Source organism: Zea mays, chromosome 7 (assembly GCF_902167145.1).
Source record: "Zea mays cultivar B73 chromosome 7, Zm-B73-REFERENCE-NAM-5.0, whole genome shotgun sequence".
Lineage (NCBI taxonomy): Eukaryota > Viridiplantae > Streptophyta > Magnoliopsida > Poales > Poaceae > Zea > Zea mays.
The window spans coordinates 178,268,217-178,290,621 of NC_050102.1; the positions used below are offsets into that span (position 1 = coordinate 178,268,217).

The following is a 22,405-nucleotide window of genomic DNA, read 5'->3' on the forward strand; positions in this document are numbered from 1 at the left end:
GCTAAAATTCACCGGACTGTCCGGTGTGCACCGGACTGTCCGGTGAGCCAACGGTCGGCCCGAGCAACGGTCGGCCACGGAATCTGCGCGCGACACGTGGTCTGGCCAACGGTTGGAAGGAGGCACCGGACTGTCCGGTGCGCACCGGACTGTCCGGTGTGCACCGGACTGTCCGGTGCGCCAGATCTGCAACGATCGGCAACAGTCGACTGGACTGTTTAAGGAAAGAAATCGGGCACCGGACAGTGTCCGGTGTGCACCGGACTGTCCGGTGCGCCCGACGACAGAAGGCAAGGATGGCCTTCCAGATTTGTTCTCAACGGCTCCTAGCTGCCTTGGGGCTATAAAAAGGGACCCCTAGGCGCATGGAGGGGAACAACAAGTATTCCTTGAGCACTCTTGATCACTCACACATCAATCTTGCGCACTTGTTCGACATTCTAGTGATTTGAGCTCCGTTCTAGTGTGCTAGTCTTTCGAGCTCAAGTCTGGGTCTTGTGTGTGCGTATTCGCTGTGATCTTTGTGTCGTGTGTGAGTTGCTAATCCCTCCTTTGCTCCGTGATTCTTTGTGAACATCTTTTGTAAGGGCGAGAGGCTCCAAGCTGTGGAGATTCCTCGCAAACGGGATTGAGAAAAGAAAAGCAAGAACACCGTGGTATTCAAGTTGATCATTGGATCACTTGAGAGGAGTTGAGTGCAACTCTCGTCCGTTGGGACGCCACAACGTGGAGTAGGCAAGTTTTGTACTTGGCCGAACCACGGGATAACCACCGTGTCATCTCTGTGATTGAATTCTTGTGGTTATTGTGTTTTGACTCCTTTCTAGCCACTTGGCATAAACTGTGCTAACGCTTAATCAAAGTTTTGTGGCTATAAGTTTAAGTTTTTACAGGATCACCTATTCACCCCCCCCCTCTAGGTGCTCACAATTGGTATCAGAGCCGTTCTCTTCAAGAAAGGGACTAACCGCCCGAAGAAATGGATCCTAAGGGGAAGGGAATCGTGATCAACGACAAGGAGAAGGAGTCCTTCGTCAACGAGCCGAAGGATGACAAGTCCAACGACTCGGGCTCGGGCCACAGACGCAAAGATGGGAAGAAGAAGAAGACAAGACGCATCAAGGAGATCGTCTACTACGACAGCGATGAGTCTACTTCTCCCCAAAAGGACGACGACAACGACTACAGGAAGACGGTCAATTCGAACTTTTCATTTGATTATTCTCGTATTCCACATAGTTCGAATTCGCATTTGCTTTCCATTCCTCTTGGCAAACTTCCACACTTCGATGGGGAGGACTACGGATTTTGGAGTCACAAAATGCGTAGTCACTTATTCTCTCTCCATCCAAGCATATGGGAGATTGTAGAGAATGGAATGAAATTTGATAGCTCGGATAGCCCTATGCTTATAAATGAACAAATCCATAGAAATGCACAAGCTACTACTGTTCTCTTAGCATCTTTGTGCAGGGAAGAGTACAATAAGGTGAGCGGCTTGGATAACGCCAAGCAGATATGGGACACCCTCAAGATATCTCACGAGGGCAATGATGTCACCATGCTCACCAAGATGGAGTTGGTGGAGGGCGAACTTGGGAGATTCGCTATGATAAGGGGGGAGGAGCCAACCCAAACATACAACCGGCTCAAGACCCTTGTCAACAAGATAAGGAGCTATGGAAGCACGCGATGGACGGACCACGACGTCGTCCGTCTAATGCTAAGGTCATTTACCGTTCTTGATCCTCATCTCGTAAACAATATTCGTGAGAATCCCAGGTACACGACGATGACGCCCGAGGAGGTACTCGGAAAATTCGTAAGCGGGCGTATGATGATCAAGGAGGCAAGATACGTCGACGACGCATTGAACGGTCCAATCCACGAGCCTCAACCCATTGCTCTCAAGGCAACGAGGAGCAAGGAGACACTACCGAGCAAGGTGGCGAAAATTGAAGCGGCCGGGCTTAATGATGAAGAAATGGCTCTCATCATCAAGCGCTTCAAGACGGCGTTAAGGGGCCGCAAGGAGCATCCCAACAAGACCAAGACGAAGGGGAAGCGCTCATGCTTCAAATGTGGTAAGATTGGTCACTTTATCGCTAATTGTCCCGATAATGATAGTGACCAGGAAAAGAAGAGTGGGAAATGGGAAAGGAAGAAGCATTACAAGAAGGCCAAGGGCGAAGCACATATCGGAAAGGAGTGGGATTCGGATTGCTCCTCCTCCGACTCTGATAATGAAGGACTCGCCGCCACCGCCTTCAACAAGTCATCGCTCTTCCCCAACGAGCATCACACTTGCCTCATGGCAAGGGAGAAGAAAGTAAGCACTCATGATACTAGTACTTATGCTTCTTCAAGTGAGGATGAGTCTAGTGATGATGATGAGATAGATTACTCATGCTTATTCAAGGGATTAGATAGATCTAAAATTAATAAGATTAATGAGTTGATTGATGCTTTGAATGACAAGAATAGATTACTAGAAAAACAAGAAGATCTTTTATATGAGGAGCATGATAAATTTGTTAGTGCACAAAATTCTCTTGCTCTAGAAATTAAAAGGAATGAAATGCTCTCTGGTGAATTATCTACTTGTCATGAAACCATTTCTACTTTACAAGGTGTTAACAATGATTTAAATGCTAAACTAGAAGTAGCAAATAAATCTAATTCTTGTGTAGAACATGTTATAATTTGTACTAGGTGTAAAGATTTTGACATTGATGCTTGTAGTGAACACCTAGTTTCAATTTCCAAATTAAATGAAGAGGTAGCTAGTCTTAATGCCCAACTTAAGACTAGCAAAAGTGATTTTGAGAAACTAAAATTTGCTAGGGATGCCTACACGGTTGGTAGACACCCCTCAATTAAGGATGGACTTGGCTTCAAGAGAGAAGCCAAGAACTTAACAAGCCATAAGGCTCCCATTCCCGCCAAGGAGAAAGGGAAGGCCCCTATGGCTAGTAGTGTGCAAAAGAACCATGCATTTATATACCATGACATGAGACAATCTAGAAATGCTTATAGGAATTGTAATGCATTTAATACTATTGATTCTCATGCCATGTTTGCCTCTAGTTCTTCCTATGTGCATGATAGAAATGTTAGTAGGAGAAATGTTTTTCATAATATGCCTAGGAGAAATTGTGTTAATGTTCCTAGGAAAGCTAATGAACCTTCTACAATATATCATGCTTTAAATGCTTCATTTGCTATTTGTAGAAAAGATAGGAAGATTGTTGCTAGAAAATTAGGGGCAAGATGCAAGGGAGACAAAACTTGCATTTGGGTCCCTAAAGATATTTGTGCTAACCTTGTAGGACCCAACATGAGTTGGGTACCTAAAACCCAAGCCTAAATTTGCCTTGCAGGTTTATGCATCCGGGGGTTCAAGCTGGATTATCGACAGCGGATGCACAAACCATATGACGGGGGAGAAGAAGATGTTCACCTCCTACGTCAAGAATAAGGATTCCCAAGATTCAATTATATTCGGTGATGGGAATCAAGGCAAGGTAAAAGGGTTAGGTAAAATTGCAATCTCAAATGAGCACTCAATTTCTAATGTGTTTTTAGTTGAGTCTCTGGGATATAATTTACTATCTGTTAGTCAATTATGCAATATGGGATATAACTGTCTATTTACAAATATAGATGTGTCTGTCTTTAGAAGAAGTGATGGTTCACTAGCTTTTAAGGGTGTATTAGACGACAAACTTTATTTAGTTTATTTTACAAAAGAAGAGGCCGGTCTAGATGCATGCTTAATAGCTAAGACTAGCATGGGCTGGCTGTGGCATCGCCGCTTAGCACATGTGGGGATGAAGAACCTTCACAAGCTTCTAAAGGGAGAACACGTGATAGGGTTGACTAACGTGAAATTCGAAAAGGATAGACCTTGTGCAGCTTGTCAAGCAGGTAAACAAGTGGGAGGAGCGCATCACAGCAAGAATGTGATGACCACTTCAAGACCCCTGGAGTTGCTGCATATGGATCTCTTCGGACCTGTCGCCTATCTGAGCATAGGAGGAAGTAAGTATGGTCTAGTTATTGTTGATGACTTTTCCCGCTTCACTTGGGTGTTCTTTTTGCAGGATAAGTCTGAAACCCAAGGGACCCTCAAGCGCTTCCTCAGGAGAGCTCAAAATGAGTTTGAGCTCAAAATAAAGAAGATAAGGAGCGACAATGGGTCCGAGTTCAAGAACCTTCAAGTGGAGGAGTTCCTTGAAGAGGAAGGGATCAAGCACGAGTTCTCCGCTCCCTACACACCACAACAAAATGGCGTGGTAGAGAGGAAGAACAGGACGCTCATCGATATGGCAAGGACGATGCTAGGAGAGTTCAAGACCCCCGAGTGCTTTTGGACGGAAGCCGTGAACACGGCTTGCCACGCCATCAACAGGGTCTACCTTCATCGCCTCCTCAAGAAGACGTCATATGAGCTACTAACCGGTAACAAACCCAATGTATCTTACTTTCGTGTATTTGGGAGCAAGTGCTACATTCTAGTGAAGAAAGGTAGAAATTCCAAATTTGCTCCCAAAGCTGTAGAGGGGTTTTTGTTAGGTTATGACTCAAATACAAAGGCGTATAGAGTCTTCAACAAATCATCGGGTTTGGTTGAAGTCTCTAGCGACGTTGTATTTGATGAGACTAATGGCTCTCCAAGAGAGCAAGTTGTTGATTATGATGATGTAGATGAAGAAGTTCCGACGGCCGCTATACGAACCATGGCGATTGGAGAAGTGCGGCCACAGGAACAAGATGAACGAGATCAACCTTCTTCCTCAACAACGGTGCATTCCCCAACTCAAGATGATGAACAAGTTCATCAACAGGAGGCGTGTGATCAAGGGGGAGCACAAGATGATTATGTGATGGAGGAAGAAGCGGAACCGGCACCTCCAACCCAAGTTCGAGCGATGATTCAAAGGGATCATCCCGTCGACCAAATTCTGGGTGACATTAGCAAGGGAGTAACTACTCGGTCTCGATTAGTTAATTTTTGTGAACATTACTCCTTTGTCTCCTCTATTGAGCCTTTCAGGGTAGAAGAGGACTTGCTAGATCCGGACTGGGTGTTGGCCATGCAAGAGGAGCTCAATAACTTCAAGAGGAATGAAGTTTGGACGCTGGTGCCTCGTCCTAAGCAAAATGTTGTGGGAACCAAGTGGGTGTTCCGCAACAAACAAGACGAGCACGGAGTGGTGACGAGGAACAAGGCTCGACTTGTGGCAAAAGGTTATGCCCAAGTCGCAGGTTTGGATTTCGAGGAGACTTTTGCTCCTGTGGCTAGGCTAGAATCAATTCGTATCTTGCTAGCATATGCCGCTCATCATTCTTTCAGGTTGTACCAAATGGATGTGAAGAGCGCTTTCCTCAACGGGCCAATCAAGGAGGAGGTGTATGTGGAGCAACCCCCTGGCTTCGAGGATGAACGGTACCCCGACCATGTGTGTAAGCTCTCTAAGGCGCTCTATGGACTTAAGCAAGCCCCAAGAGCATGGTATGAATGCCTTAGAGACTTTCTAATTGTTAATGCTTTCAAGGTTGGGAAAGCCGATCCAACTCTTTTTACAAAGACATGTGATGGTGATTTGTTTGTGTGCCAAATTTATGTCGATGATATAATATTTGGTTCCACTAACCAAAAGTCTTGTGAAGAGTTTAGCAGGGTGATGACGCAGAAATTTGAGATGTCGATGATGGGCGAGTTGAACTACTTCCTTGGGTTCCAAGTGAAGCAACTCAAGGACGGCACCTTCATCTCCCAAACGAAGTACACGCAAGATCTGCTAAAGCGGTTTGGAATGAAGGACGCCAAACCCGCAAAGACTCCGATGGGAACCGACGGGCACACCGACCTCAACAAAGGAGGTAAGTCCGTTGATCAAAAAGCATACCGGTCAATGATAGGGTCATTACTTTATTTGTGTGCTAGTAGACCGGATATTATGCTTAGCGTATGCATGTGTGCTAGATTTCAATCCGATCCTAAGGAGTGTCACTTAGTGGCGGTGAAGCGAATTCTGAGATATTTAGTTGCTACGCCTTGCTTCGGGCTGTGGTATCCAAAGGGGTCTACCTTTGACTTGATTGGATATTCCGATTCCGATTATGCTGGATGTAAGGTCGATAGGAAGAGTACATCAGGGACGTGCCAATTCTTAGGAAGGTCCCTGGTGTCATGGAACTCTAAGAAACAAACCTCCGTTGCCCTATCCACCGCTGAGGCCGAGTATGTTGCCGCAGGACAGTGTTGCGCGCAACTACTTTGGATGAGGCAAACCCTCAGGGACTTTGGCTACAATCTGAGCAAAGTCCCACTCCTATGTGATAATGAGAGTGCTATCCGCATGGCGGAAAATCCTGTTGAGCACAGCCGCACAAAGCACATAGACATCCGGCATCACTTTTTGAGAGACCACCAGCAAAAGGGGGATATCGAAGTGTTTCATGTTAGCACCGAGAACCAGCTAGCCGATATCTTTACCAAGCCTCTAGATGAGAAGACCTTTTGCAGGCTGCGAAGTGAGCTAAATGTCTTAGATTCGCGGAACTTGGATTGAATTATAGCATACATGTGTTTATGCCTTTGATCATGTTCATTCTGCATTCTGTTGCTTATTGTGGTGCTCAAGTTGTACAAACACTCCCTGGACCTCACAAGTCCGTTGCAAAGTGATGCACATGTTTAGGGGGAGATGTGTTACAACTTGACCCTTTGAGACTAACCATATGCTTGAGGTTGCTTGTTTTAGTCTCGAAGGAGAATTGAAAGGGAAAAGGTGGACTTGGACCATGAAAGACTTCCACTGCACTCCGATGAGAGGGTAACTTACTCCAAGTCCATCTCATGAACTCTTATTGTCATTTGCTCTTAATTGAAGATCTTGGTGAGGCAATGGGGTTAAAGGGCCAAGATTAATCCCGTTTTGGTGTTTGATGCCAAAGGGGGAGAAAATAAAGGCCAAAGCAATAAATGGATCAGCTACCACTTGAGAGATTTGAAAATAGTAGAGTAGAGCTATTGGTTTGTCAAAACTAATTTATTGTCTCTTTTATCAAAAGTTGGTTTCTTGTGGGGAGAAATGTTGATTATGGGAAAAAGGGGGAGTTTTTTGAAATCTTTGATCAATCTCTTTTGGAATGACTCTCTTTATGCTTCAACATGTGTGTTTGACTTAGAGATAGAGATTTGAGTTTGATTTACAAAAACAAACCAAGTGGTGGCAAAGGATGATCCATATATGCCAAAAATGAATCAAAATAGATTTGAGTTCTATTTGAAGTGATTTTGCACTTGCTCTAGTTGCTTTATGTTGTGTTGGCATAAATCACCAAAAAGGGGGAGATTGAAAGGGAAATGTGCCTTTGGGCCATTTCTAAGTATTTTGGTGATTAAGTGCCAACACAAGTGCTTAAATGTGAATCTATGCCCATAATGAACAAAGTGCAAATCACAAGTAAAGGTATGTTTCTAAGCCTTAGTACATTGGTTTTGTGTACTAATATATTTGTCTAAGTGTTAGAAACAGAGAGAAGAAGGAAAGAAGAATGTTGGCTGTGTACAGCCAACAAACTGTTTCGGTCTGGGGCACCGGACTGTCCGGTGGTGCACCGGACAGTGTCCGGTGCGCCAGGCTGCCTCGACCTGAAGACGCCGCTCTCGGGAATTTGCCGACGGCGTACGGCTAAAATTCACCGGACTGTCCGGTGTGCACCGGACTGTCCGGTGAGCCAACGGTCGGCCCGAGCAACGGTCGGCCACGGAATCTGCGCGCGACACGTGGTCTGGCCAACGGTTGGAAGGAGGCACCGGACTGTCCGGTGTGCACCGGACTGTCCGGTGCGCCAGATCTGCAACGATCGGCAACGGTCGACTGGACTGTTTAAGGAAAGAAATCGGGCACCGGACAGTGTCCGGTGTGCACCGGACTGTCCGGTGCGCCCGACGACAGAAGGCAAGGATGGCCTTCCAGATTTGTTCTCAACGGCTCCTAGCTGCCTTGGGGCTATAAAAAGGGACCCCTAGGCGCATGGAGGGGAACAACAAGTATTCCTTGAGCACTCTTGATCACTCACACATCAATCTTGCGCACTTGTTCGACATTCTAGTGATTTGAGCTCCGTTCTAGTGTGCTAGTCTTTCGAGCTCAAGTCTGGGTCTTGTGTGTGCGTATTCGCTGTGATCTTTGTGTCGTGTGTGAGTTGCTAATCCCTCCTTTGCTCCGTGATTCTTTGTGAACATCTTTTGTAAGGGCGAGAGGCTCCAAGCTGTGGAGATTCCTCGCAAACGGGATTGAGAAAAGAAAAGCAAGAACACCGTGGTATTCAAGTTGATCATTGGATCACTTGAGAGGAGTTGAGTGCAACTCTCGTCCGTTGGGACGCCACAACGTGGAGTAGGCAAGTTTTGTACTTGGCCGAACCACGGGATAACCACCGTGTCATCTCTGTGATTGAATTCTTGTGGTTATTGTGTTTTGACTCCTTTCTAGCCACTTGGCATAAACTGTGCTAACGCTTAATCAAAGTTTTGTGGCTATAAGTTTAAGTTTTTACAGGATCACCTATTCACCCCCCTCTAGGTGCTCACAAGGTCTACTCGTACTATGAGCATAAAAAGCACTAGATGAAGCAATCATAGTGCGAGGAGGGAAAACAACATCATGACGTGTATGCAAAACGGAATGATCACTACATGCATCATGATGAACATTACAAGCATTATGAGAAACATTCTTCACATGAAAAATATAAATACACACAGTTCTTTTTATGAAAAGAATGTGAGCAACTAGCCATAGACACCTTTCCCTTATCCCTAGTGAAGTTGGCGGCCTTTTGGCTCTTTGTGCCCTTGGTTCCCTTTTGGAAACCAAGTCCATCCTTAATGTAGAGATATCTATCAATGGTGTAGGCATTCCTAGCAAATTTAACATTTTTTATTTTATTCTTGCAAGTTTTAAGTTGAATATTTAATTGAACAGTTTCATCATTCAACTCTGCAATAGTAGAAGCATGATCGTTGCAAGCATCAATGTTAAAATCCTTACATCTATTGCAAATAAATACATGCTCCAAAGATGTCTAGCATTTAAACTCTTAACGCTAGAAATAGAGGAATGGCAAGAAGACAATTCAAACGCAAGCATTTCATTCTTCTTAATTTCTAAAGCAAGGGATTTTTCTACTTCTACTACTTTATCATATTCCTCGTAAAGTAAATCATCTTGTTTTTCTAGCAATATATCCTCCAATTTTCACTAACCCTATTGTTAAGACCTAAAATAAATAAAATAACGTTAAACTTTAGATAGTTATTATTGTATTATTGCGAGGTCGCCGCCGAGCTAGATGCCAGCGTAGCACGACATTCCATACCTCGGCGTTATAATAAGTCACGGCGCCGGGTCGTGTTAACTTGACGAACAAAGGGTTTAAAAACGAAAATAATTCTTCCGGTGGTCACAAGTAATTTTTTTTTAAAAAAGGGTCAAATTGCCAAAAATAAAAAATCGGCTCCTTCATCTCCACAGGGTCGGGGGCGGTCTTTGGCCACGCTCCGGCGCTTCATTTGAGCTGTGATAATAAAGATATCGTTCCCTCCTTCGGCTTATGGAAGCTTGCTTGACTATTTAGTGTTTTAATGGCCAGTGAACAATTACAAACTCTTATAATAAAGGGGTTTATTTATTTATTTTTGGTGGTATATAGGAGCTACCACTACCAGCAAAGGGCGACGTACGCTATATTGACACAGAACCGTCCCGATCCGTTTATCTGTATCTTCACATCGACGTCGTCAGGGAATAACGCAAGTTGGACGTACCTGGCCAGTCTTCTCCGCACAAGCAAAAAAAGAAACGTTTTAATAAAGAGACACACACACACAGACACAAAATTCCAACCGAGGAGCTGATGAGATGCCCGTGCCACTACATAATATACACATGGCTGCCATTTATTTATTTATTTATCGTGGACGTTCCGGGAAAGGGAGCATATTTGTTCAGATTTGTCACCTTTTTTTTACACGAGTTGAAAAAGTTAAAATAGGAATTTTCTTCCCACTTTAAAAAACGAAACGAAAGCAATCATCGGTGCCGCGCGCACGCTAGCCTGCCGTGCCGTGCGAGTGCGACACGCCCAGCCGGCTGCCGGCACGACCAGCCACTGCCGACGGGGCCCCGCCACCCCTGTTGATCCATTGCTTCTGCAGTTCCAACCGTACTCAGAAGCGCTGCTCACCTGCCGTGGCCCCTCCCGGCTCCCAATGCGAGAGGATGCGCTTTTAAAGGGGGCGGACCGGGCTCGCCTCGCCTCGCCTGGGCCGGCTGCATCTTTCTCCTCCCACCATCACCTCCTCCACCTCCTCCTCTTTATCCATCTGCCAGGGCGCACGAGGAGAACGGCGGCGTCTGAGATCGCGAGGCCGAGGCTTGTCCCGTCCCCGCTCCGCTCCTCCCACCCACGGTGAGAATTCCGCGTGCTCGGTTGGCCTGGCTGGTGGTCGTGGTCGTGGTCTGGTGCGGCCTGCGGCAGCAGGGCCCCTCCCTCCCTCCCTCCCTCCCTCCGTCTTGCCCTCAATTGCCCTCTCCCCCTCGAGTCCCGAGTCCAGAAGGTTGCCGGCGAAATTCCGACGGTTTACCCGCTGGATTTGTGAGGCGATCGCGCCATCGGGCCCAAAGGTGGCGGCTCTAAGTCTAACCTCTCGGGTTCTAGTGAATTATTTCTCGCTCACTCGGTTGCAAGTTGCAACCGGTGCCCGCGCTCCGTGCCTGGTGCTTAATTGGGCATGGAGTACTGCAGAATTGGGATTCGGCGCCCCTGTGCGCCTGCCCGTGCTGCGTCTGAGTGCGACGTTTATGCTGCACCTGCACAGAGTTGACTAACTAGTAGGCACGATAATGATTGGAAGCAGCCGCAGCCGCACCGGCACCACCCGCCTTTGTCTTGTTTTCTTTCCTCCCCCTAGAGGCGAGCATCGGTTTCAGTTTACACGCGGTTGGACTGAAAGACGGATACTTTGGGCTTTGAAGGCGTGCTAGTTTCATTCATACCGGTTGGAATTTGGGTACTTGTTGTCGTCAGGCTTGCTTTGGTATGGGGGTAGACATCAGACATGTGGCCATGTGATGTGCTACTGCTTCAGCCTGTCGCTGTGCTGGCTAGTGCTGCGAATTAGGTTCTTGTTCTGCTTATCTGAATATAAGTTTTCCATCGATTTTTTTTTCTCACACTAATTTGTACTATCAAGTATCAGGACCCTTTGCTTTACTTGATGCTATTGTTCGGTGGGTAGTTCATTTATCAATAAAAATACTGAACAATGATTGCCTCATCATATTCGAAAAGTATTTGCGTGGGTGATGTTATTGTTCGGTGGGTTGCTCATTCCTCAATAAAATACTCAACAATGATTGCCTCATCATATTCGAGGAGTGTTTGCGTGGGTGTCGCCTATCCAGGTGTCTATGCTGATAAATATGTTCTTGATTCTTGTTTGACGTACGTTACTTTTAATGAAACTCAGCTCCACGGGTAGTATGCTGTTACTTCAGCCTGTTGTAGTGTTGCCCCGTTATGAACGTTCTACCTTCCTTTCATACTGTATCCAAGTACCTTTACTTGGGACAGTCAGAGCTGCCTGCATAATTTCTTATCTTTGTGATTCAGGTTTTTGGAGTACGCTTGTTTGTTGCAGTAGCTTTTGCTTTTCCATGTCTTAGGATTTTGTAGGTTTATATAGGTGGCCTGCCTGCCACATCGCTCTGTTTTAACACACAAAAAAAGTCTCATCGATTAATATCTAGTAAAGTGTGTGACCTGCTAATGTTTATCCATCTATTGATCTTTGTTATTCAGGTTTCTGGAGGACAATTCTTCGCTGTCTAGCCTTCCTCAAAAGTAAAAAGGGTAAATGGGATCAGAAGGGCCTTCAGTTGTCACTGTCCATGTTACTGGATTTAAGAAGTTCCATGGGGTTGCTGAGAACCCAACCGAGAAAATTGTGACCAATCTTAAATCTTTCTTGGAAAAGCGAGGGTTGCCAAAAAATCTTGTCCTCGGAAGCTGCACAGTTCTCGAAACAGCAGGGGAAGGGGCACTTGCCACATTATATAAGGTTTTAGAGTCTGCTGTTGCAGACAGAGGAACTGGGTCCTCGGCACAGGGACAAGTAATTTGGGTGAGTGCTCAGTGCTAGCCATATTTTTTATTTGATAGTGTGGTCTAGGATCACATTAGATGAATTCCTCTATCTTTTAGCTAAAATATTTGTGTTCTAATGTTTACCATGTTTTTATGCTCTCCAACCAGGAGGTTAGCATTCAAACTATCACAGTTCGTGTAGCAAGTTCTTTCATGTGTTGCCAAATGAAACCATGAGTTCGGTAGTATTTAAATGGATATATAATGTGTTATTGAAATTTCTTTTGATGTGTGTTTCGTTTTTCTACTTCATTATAGGAACTTATTATTTGCATCATCAAGTATCAGTTAAAGCATCATTATTGGGCACTCATCAAATCAATGTCAATGAATAATGCTACTTGATATGATTTGTCTTACGGTGAAGGCCTGATTACAATTCAAAAGAAATTTACCCTCTTATTTGACCATGCCATAAAATGTTCACCTAACCTTAAAGCATTAAAAATATTGAGAAAAACTTAAGCTCCCTAAATGCCGATTGCAAACTAATGCTTATGTAGGCTCTTCACAAGAATTAGTTTCATCTTGTGGACTGTCATGCTTCCTTTTCTGAATATATATTAAAATACAGTTGGAACTGATTTTATTGTGGAATATATTTCAGATCCACTTTGGGGTCAACAGTGGCGCAATAAGGTTTGCCCTTGAGAACCAAGCTGTTAATGAGGCTACCTTCCGGTGTCCAGATGAGCTAGGATGGAAACCACAGGTCGCTTTGTTGTCCAATGCCTGTTATTGTTCTCTACACTTACAAATAAACCTTGTCTATGCATTTTGACTGGCTTCATTTGTTCCTGTGCAGAGGGTCCCTATTGTGCCCTCTGATGGAAGCATCTCACGGACGAGAGAGGTAAAGATTTGATATGTTTGATTTGATGGGTGATTGTTAAATTTATATGTGCAGTCTTACTTTGTTCAATACCTTACCATATGTAGTTCTTAATGTATTTGGTTGTACCCACCCAAAAAATCATTGATATGCAGGAGCATTGCAATTCGTCCTTTCCTATTACTTCCATTTGAATTCAAGCATCAATCTGTAAGAAATTAACATATACTAAGATATAAAACCTGGTAGATTTGACATGGTTATCTATAAAGCATAGATGACCTAGTCCCCAACAATATCACAATGGCTTCAACGTCTTTTCTATATATCTTTAACATATTCAGGCTTTTTTATTGATCTTTTCCATTGAAGCACTGCTGATCTTGATTGATACTAATCACCCTTTTCATGACCAACCAGACTACCCTGCCAGTCAATGAATTAACCAAGTCACTCCGGAAGATAGGCTACGACGTGGTGCCCTCCGGCGACGCCGGTCGGTTTGTATGCAACTACGTGTACTACCACTCTCTTCGGTTCGCGGAGCAACACGGCATCAAATCCCTGTTCGTGCATGTTCCCCTCTTCTTGACGATCGACGAGGAGGTCCAGATGCACTTCGTCGCTTCCCTCCTTGAAGTCATCGCTTTCTCATCCAACTAGGAACAGCAGTTGGAAGGTGCGTATGCTCAGCTTTCCTTCCTGTCCAGTTCATTGCTGTAGGACAGAATAGCAGAGTGAGCGTAACACTGTCCTGTCCGGGTTGGTTTCCTGTTTGCAGATCAGCGTCTGGATTCCTATCTCAAGGATGGATGTAAAGCTGGAATGCTGCATGTAGGCTGAATAAGGTGGTGTGGTCATTGGCGATAGATGTTAATCTTGCTCCACAGGTTGTGTTTGGGAATCGGGAGGGAAAAAAAGAGAGGTCATTGGCGATAGATGATGATCTTGCTCCAGAGGGTGTGTTTGGGAATTGGGAGGGGGGGAAAAGAGGAAATTGCTGCATAGAGTCAGACGGTGTATCAGCTTGTACGCCATCAATCAAGTGCTGTAAACATGCCTGGGAAATAATTGGGGACCTGGATTTGAATAAGATTTGAGTTGTTGGGGGCGGACGCGCTACATTAAGACTTGTTCGGTTATTCCCAATATATATGGATCGGATGAGATTGGAAAAAATTAAGAAAAAGTTTGACTTGTTTGGGATTCAAACCCATCCAATTCCACTCAATCCATATGGATTAGGAGCTAACCGAACAAGTCCTTACGTGATTTACGTGCGACGGGATAGAAATCATGTATGTTGACGTGGATAAATGTGCTACTAGTCTAGGCTGTTTAATTTTTAGGGACTGATTTTTAGTCTATCCATTTTAGTACCTAAATTGATGAACACATAGACTAAACTAGAGGTAATCCCTCTTTTAGTCCTTATGTTTGGTAATTTATAAATTAAAAGAGACTAAAAGAGAGGAACTAAAAATTAGTTCCAAGAAACCAAATACGCCTAGTCACTTTTAGTCTCTAAAAAAGTAAATATGATGACTAAAGTGAAGTGACTAAACTTTAGTTCTTTAATTACCAAAAGGATGACTAAAGGAGACTAAAGTAGCATTTTTACCTCATTTGTCCTCTCCTTTTTTTTCATGTACCAGACATCCACTAATTAATAGAGATAATGTAGTCATTATTTACACAATTAATGTTCTTCAGTCAGATTTAGAGAGTGTTTGGTTTATAGGGACTAATTTTAGTCTCTCTGTTTAATTTTATTTTAGTTCTTAAATTATCAGGTATGGAAACTAAAAATAGAGATTTAGTTTTCATATTTGATAATTTAGGGACTAAAATAAAATAAAACGGAGGAACAAAAAATTGGTCCATACGAATCAAACACCTCATTATTCACTGGAACCAAACGGAGTATGCCTCTTAGTGCTTTTAGCCAGATAAATATGCTGACGCACTAGTCTTCTGTGCCTGGCTTAGTCGACGTGGAGTGTTTCTTGTACTTGCACTTTGAACTGGGCTTGACAAAATTAATATGCCTGCTCAGCGTTGGTTTGAGACTTGAGAAAGAACATAACCAAAAAAAGCATTGAACAGAAATAGCATAGAAATAGCATCGAGGGATTCACATGTAAGATCGTGTCTTCAGCAATTCACCCACATGGTCACTTAGAACATTATTTGTACTGTACATTGTGCTGTTCGCGAAGTTGAGTTTGAATATGAGGATGAGAATGAGTAAGCTGTTATAGATAGTTGAGTTTTTGAATATGAGAATGAGAATGAGTAAGCTGTTGAAGATAATCTAAGTAAGACAACATAAAACCCCACTTTAAAGGATAAAGAGCTTCGTATGACCCGAACGGCCTCCAAGCAGGGCAGCCTTGATCGAGTTCCTCAACCTGATCACCCTGACCAGGTCAAATTCGAGGATAGCAGATCTAACCTAGGACCTAGCTCTTTGACTAGGTCATCTCAATCAGGTCAGAACAAATCCGATCATGGTAAATCCAACCTAATTCCCCAACCAAGTCGCTCTGGTAAGGTTAGATTTGAGCTAACTTATCTAAAGTTCCCCTAACTTGGTTCCCCAACTAGGTCGGGCCCGAGCTCGATCACCCTGAGTAGATCACGCTAAGTTATCTCCATTAGTCGGCCTTGACACCAACTACGCTAAATCAAGTTAGTCTAGACTATACACACCTGATAAGACTCCACAACCTAGAGGTGACATTAGCCTCCAAAGAAGGATAACACATTTATGATCCTCTAACCATTTGAAGCACGCTCCTGAATAAGGCATGTGACGACTAGAGGTGGATATAGTACACAGGACTTTGAAGACCTCTCCCTAACTACATCGTCCTCAAAAATACGAACAAGGACCTATAGACCATATCGGGCCTCGTCTCAGATATAAGAAAGTCAACAGAACTAAACAAGAGCGGAAGACTCCAAGACAAACAACATGTACGGCTCCGAGAAACATACCTCACGATAAAGATCTAGAGACTACAAGACTTAACTGCCCTCATGGTTTGATCAGCTCAGGAATGATAAGGCCATGAGAACGGACTCACCCGCTACGATAGACCTTCAAAAGTACGAGAAGTAGCCTCCAAATCTTTGTGTGAGTGTCGGACCACAGCGGAAGCAGTCAAAATAGTAAGCTAAGCTATCATAAACATTTCAACGAACATCTTGTGTGTGCATGAACCAAAAGAAACACTGAAGCTTCGAATCAAGCAACCACACGTTCACTACAGGAAAACACTTAATTCTCGTCGGCCTAAAACTGACGGGAATAAGCCCTAAACCGACGGGAATTACTTATTCCCGTCGGTTTAGGGCTTATTCCCGTCGGTTTCAGGCCGACGGGCGTCCCTTGTCGGGGATAAGGTTATCCCCGTCAGCAGCTGACGGGAATAATTAATTCCCGTCGGCTAGATAGTGGCCGACGGGAATTACGTCTAATTCCCGTCGGTTCTAGAGGCCGACGGGAGTTATTGATTAATTCCCGTCGGTTCCCTAGGCCGACGGGAATTAACTGGGCCGACGGGAATTAATAGTTAATTCCCGTCGGTTTGACCATAGCCGACGGGAATTAACTGGGCCGACGGGAATTACTGTATACTGCTACAAAAACATCACTAAATTCTGTCACTATTTCTGCACACATAACATATATCAAACATAATCACATATAACAGCCACATTACAAACACATGTAGAGATACGACATCCACAAACACATGCATTTAGACATAGTGCATTTATAATTAAAACATCCACCAACGTGTACGACATAGTATTCAAACATAACTCCACCAACATCAAACAACGAGTACGACATAGTATTGAACATAACATCCATCAACGAGTACGACATTTCAAACATAAGTTTAAGTGTTTAGAGATAACCACCACTTGGGTGGTTAGAGCTATGACCGCTGCCGCCTTCACCACCAGGAGGAGGGAACGCGAAGAGCGAGTCAACAAATCCAGTCCCTGCTGCTGGATCAGACCCACTGCCACCCGCTTCAGGCGTAACCTATGCAAGTTAGCAAATATCAACACGTTAAATGCAAATATCAAAAAGTATACAAGTGTATAAATTAATGGAGAGTTATCAAACGTACCCTATCTCCAGGTGCAGGTATATGTGTCGGAGGGGTGGTGAACTGTGGTGGTGGAACTGGTGTGTTTGCAAATTGGCTCCATTGTGGTGGCGGTGGAAAATTTGATGTCATGCCCTGTTGCTGCATTAACTGTTAAACACATATGTGTTACTACTGAAGATGTTGTATTGAAATATAATAATTTAGAGTTCGGATTATGTGTACTCACTTGATACATCGCTTGATTATGAGCATTGCAAGCCTCCATAAATTCGCGTTGTTGTCTCATCTCTTCACGCATCCTCATAATCTCCAACTCCTGCTCGTTCGGTCGACGAGAGCATGAGCTACGGGAAGATGAACCCGTCCTCTGAGATCTCACCGACGACGAGTCAATGAATCCGTCGAAGAGTGCGTATCTATAAGTGATTCAAAAAATGTTATTACTGCATAATCAATTTAGTGTCAACCATATAATTTCATAAGTTAGAGCTTACCGTCCATGCGCTTTGCCACCACCACTTGCGTACACCACCGAGGGATCCACCGGTTCATGGCGCCAGTCGTAGTCAGGGCCATGGCGACGAACCATCTCCTCCCCATATGCCGCCTATACATCATTCACAACCTTACAAATGCAGGAATTTATATACTTTGAACGTTTGAACTTTTGAGCCAAAACTCACCAAGCGATCCGTGGCTGTCTGGCTGCAGAGTTGGTCAGGGTTGTTCGGGTCTGGTCCTTTGTGGCCCTCCTGGTAGACCTCAATGTCACTAGGCTTTTGGCCACTCGTAGCTTCCTGTATAAACAAAAAACATTCATAAGCAATCGTATTATTTGTTGATCGACATAGAAAGATGAAACTTACCATTCTTTTAGCTTTTCGTATCATGTCGTCACCGCCAAACTTGTGGTTAGGATTGGTTCCTCGACATTGTCTGTGATGCGCTGACGCTTTCTGGAAGCCTTCGGAAGCCCAATATCGACACCAAGAATAGTACGCATCAGGCACGGGCGCCATCCATGGAACCATCACCTGCACACACACAATGTTACATATTATATCAATCACGACAATAAATATAACGGGTAAAACAAATTGAATACTAACCTCACGATATTGATCCTCAGTCAAATATATCTTTGAGGACCCTTCCTTTTTATTCAAGGGGCCTGCTTCTTCCGGATGCTTTTGAAAATACAGGTTTGTAGCCTGAATTCTCGCATAGTATATGGCATCCTTCACCAGCTTCTTTGCATTGTTTTGCAAGACACGTTCAGCGTGCCCCATGTAATCCTCTCCGTCAGGCAACCGATATCGAAGCTACAACATAAAGAATACAAATGGTATAAGTCATAGATTTACAATATTAAAAAACATAACAAAAATAATAAAGAATTCATACCCAAAAGTCATTACGCACAAGTCCCTGTCTGTCGGTGTGGTTTCGTTCCTTTTTAAACTTGTACTCATCCCAGGTACTGACGAGCACCTCATCCTCGGTATCACCGTTTGACACCTTCACTATACCAGGGTAGTGAAGGCGGCAAAGAGAACCCAACGTAAGGTTAACCTGAGTGTGGTGTCCCTTGCCGTCAAAGGACAGGTCCTCCCAATTCCTGCATTACACAAAAACATTAACAATACACATAATAGTTATATTAGATAAGTTAATATATTACACTCACCGATCTCCATGTGGCATGATTAAAGTCCTATCAGCCTCTCGCTCTATCGCGTGACGAGGCTTTACTGAGTGGCTTTTTCTTGAGCGACGTGTGCGTGTCGCTGAAGAGCCTCCCGAGCCATCATCCATCGGGTTGTCAGCCGGTTCGCCCTGTTGGCCCCACTGGTCCCACGCCTGTTGCTGCTCTCTCTGGTGGTCCCACTGGTCCCATGGCTGGTGATGCTGTGCGGCCTGGTCCCATGTCACGTGCTCCACCTCCTCATTGAGCTCCACCTCCTCATTGTGCTGCTCAGCCTCATTGTGCTGCTCCTCCTCAATGTGCTGCTCCTCAGTGTGCTGCTCATCCTGGTACATACAACTCAAGATTTATTTGTAAATATGTAAACAAATTTATTTGTACAAGATATGTTACCTCATCTCCATGTACCGCGCTCAATAGCTCTCGACGTCTGCTGCTGCTCGAAGAACTGCCCTGAAAAAGGCCCAGGCCCTTGAACAACCCCTTCACTGACTTCTTTGATTTTGGCGGCATCCTGCATAAAAAAAAAGAAATTATTCATTAGTGCATCAAAATGACATAATACTTAAAATATAAATAAATGAAATAACAAAACAACTTTACTTGTTAAATATCATCAAAATCAGGATCTATTTGTTCTCTTCTATGCAGAGGTCGCCATGTAACTTTTCTCCTAACAGGTTGTCTTCTCCGTCTCTCGGGAAAAGTTAAGTCGTTAACGTCTGCAACTAGTGAATCTAATGCCGGTGCAGGATCAATATGAAAACTAGTTGGCAACTCTTCTTCTTGAAACACCTCATCAACCTGCTCAAGGTGACCAATTTGATATTCGTCCTCACCAGGAGTGTATAGGCGTTCTCGGGGATTTACATTGTACACAACCCTCCATTTAGACAACTTTTTGCATGGATATGTCGAGAAATAAACTTGGTCTGCTTGATGGGCAAGGATATACGTGTCGTGTCCTTGAAGAAATAAACTTGTGAAGTGTGCTACCTCCTTTAGTTTAAATTGTTCCGCAATACATCCTTCAACTCTTGCCTTATTGCCCACCATTGCTCTAAGCTTCTTTAATGCTCTTTCTATATGAAACATCCACCTATACTGAACAGGACCACCGACCTTAGCCTCATATGGAAGATGTATAAAGAGATGCTGCATAGGATTGAAGAAACCCGGTGGAAATATTTTTTCCAATTTGCACAAAAGCACCGGTGCCTCTTTCTCCAGCTGTTCCATCACATCTCTTCTGATTTCTTTAGCACACAACTGTCTGTAGAAATAGCTAACTTCAGCTAACGTTTTCCACACAGCTTCGGAAATGTACCCACGAAACATTACAGACATGAGTCTCTCCATAATTATGTGGAAGTCATGGCTCTTCAGTCCATTCATCTTCATTGTCTTCAAGTTCACAGATCTTCTAAAACCAGCAGCATAACCATCGGGGAATTTAATATCCTTCATCCACTTCATCACTTCTTTCCGTTGCTTAGATTTCAGACAATAGTCAGCTTTTGGTTTGCCTCCGTTTTCTCTAAGCACTTGGGTTGGACGATCACATATCACTGCTAAGTCCATGCGTGCCTTGTCATTGTCTTTCGTTTTATCAGGGAAATCCATGCATGTATTTATGAGGGCTTGGCAAAAGTTACTCTCTTGATGCATGACATCGATGTTGTGCATCAAAATCAATGACTTAGCATAAGGAAGCTCCCACAAGCCACATATGTGAGTCCAGTTATGCTCCTCACCGAAACCTTGATACCTTTTCCCACTCTCGTCTAGGACAAGTTTCATATGCTCTTCTGTAATTTCTATCCCACTACGTCGCTTGGGCGGCCCCTTCGTGACAATGGTGCCCTTCCTAAATTCCTTTCTCTGCCTTCTGAAGGGGTGATTGAAGGGTAGAAAACATCTATGGCAATCAAAGTAACATATCTTGCCACCAGCACTAAGACGAAAACAATCTGTATCTTTAGCACAATAAGGACACGTCAATCTACCATGCACGCTCCATCCAGAGAAAATACCATACGCCATAAAATCATGAACCGAGAACAAATATGCAACACGAAGATTGAATTTCTGCTTCTTGAAGCAGTCATAGGCTTCCACACCTTGCCATAGCTTCTTTAACTCTTCAATCAGTGGTTGAAGCATCACATTGAGGCGTACGCCAGGATGCTCAGGCCCAGGTATAACAAGACATAGGAACATAAACTCATATTTCATGCAAAGAGCAGGTGGAAGGTTGTACGGTATGGCAATGACAGGCCAACATGAATACGACGCAGCGGTCATATTGAACGGCGTGAAACCATCAGTTGCCAAGCCAATACGAACGTTTCTTGCATCGCTGGCAAAATCTGGATCAAATTTGTCAAGAGCCTTCCATGCATCACCATCTGACGGGTGCACCATTAACCCATCTTGTCTGTCCGTACAATCTTTATGCCACCTCATGTGCATAGCGGTCTTCCTCGAGAGAAACAAACGTTTCACTCTAGGAGTGAGAGGCATGTACCGAAGCTGTTTATGTGCAACCTTTGTCACCACCTTCTCACCATCTTCATTTACAAGCTCCACGTACCTCGACTTCCCACATTTTAAGCATTTCTGTTCTCTGCCATGTTCCTTCCAAAAAAGCATACAATTGTCTTGGCAAACATCAATCTTCTCATACTCCATACCAAGACCTTCAAGCAATTTTTTGGACTGGTACATGTCTTTGGGCATCTTGTGACCCGTAGGAAGAACCTCACTAATCAAATCCACAAGCTCCTTGTAACAATTAATTGAAAATGCAAACTTGGACTTGATTGACATCAGTCGGGTCACGAATTCGAGCACGGTCACGTTAGTGTGCCCATGAAGAGGCTCTTCTGACGCTTTAAGTAGGTCGAAGAACTTCTGAACCTCCGGTGTAGGTGAATCATGATGATCTGGTGCCAGTTCAGGCTGCAGATCCTCAAGCATCTGGTCCATCCTATCAACATCATCTTCACCGTCATCAACTTCTACTTCTGCTGCTCGTTCAGCATCTTCACCATGGAGATACCAGACCTTATAGCCTGGCACGAAACCATGCGAGCACAGGTGTAGTGTGACCTGCCTCTTGGTGTGGCTCGTCATATTTCTACATTTATTGCATGGACACCTAATATTATCTATTTGTGACAAAGCAGCTGCATGGTCCAGAAACATCTGCGTCTTGGCAAACCATTCACTTGTGTGACACCCACCCTTCTTGAAACCTTCATACATCCAATCACGTTTATCACCCATTATTGCGGCTGTGTGTACGAGTAAAGAGTGTGTGAGACAATATCACGTTTCTAAACGTAACACATACATCTATATGTAAGTAGTAAAACTATATATATATATATATACATAAATAACTATATATATACATAAAAACTATATATATACATAAATATATAGTTATATACATAAATAACATTAAATTTATCAATAGCGAAACCTTCATACAACCTAATATGATAAGTT

General features: G+C 44.0%; 1 protein-coding gene across 2 annotated transcripts; it reads left to right on the forward strand.

Moving 5' to 3' along the window:
• The first annotated feature begins 10,337 nt into the window (after positions 1 to 10,337).
• On the forward strand, positions 10,338 to 14,181 carry LOC100283087 (pyrrolidone carboxyl peptidase). Of its 2 annotated transcripts, none has more exon segments than NM_001155989.1 (6): positions 10,338 to 10,488; positions 11,881 to 12,202; positions 12,833 to 12,937; positions 13,031 to 13,078; positions 13,478 to 13,736; positions 13,839 to 14,179. In NM_001155989.1, coding segments are annotated over 4 exon segments (663 nt in total). In that variant the 5' UTR covers positions 10,338 to 10,488; positions 11,881 to 11,935; the 3' UTR covers positions 13,721 to 13,736; positions 13,839 to 14,179.
• Positions 14,182 to 22,405: the final 8,224 nt, after the last annotated feature.

Excerpts from the sequence above, each read along its gene's own strand:
- LOC100283087 (XM_035960593.1), top strand. The coding sequence starts at position 11,936 with ATGGGATCAGAAGGGCCTTCAGTTGTCACTGTCCATGTTACTGGATTT. Across the intron at positions 12,203-12,832 it reads CACAGGGACAAGTAATTTGG|ATCCACTTTGGGGTCAACAG; the intron begins GTGAGTGCTCAG and ends AATATATTTCAG. Across the intron at positions 13,079-13,477 it reads GCATCTCACGGACGAGAGAG|ACTACCCTGCCAGTCAATGA; the intron begins GTAAAGATTTGA and ends ATGACCAACCAG.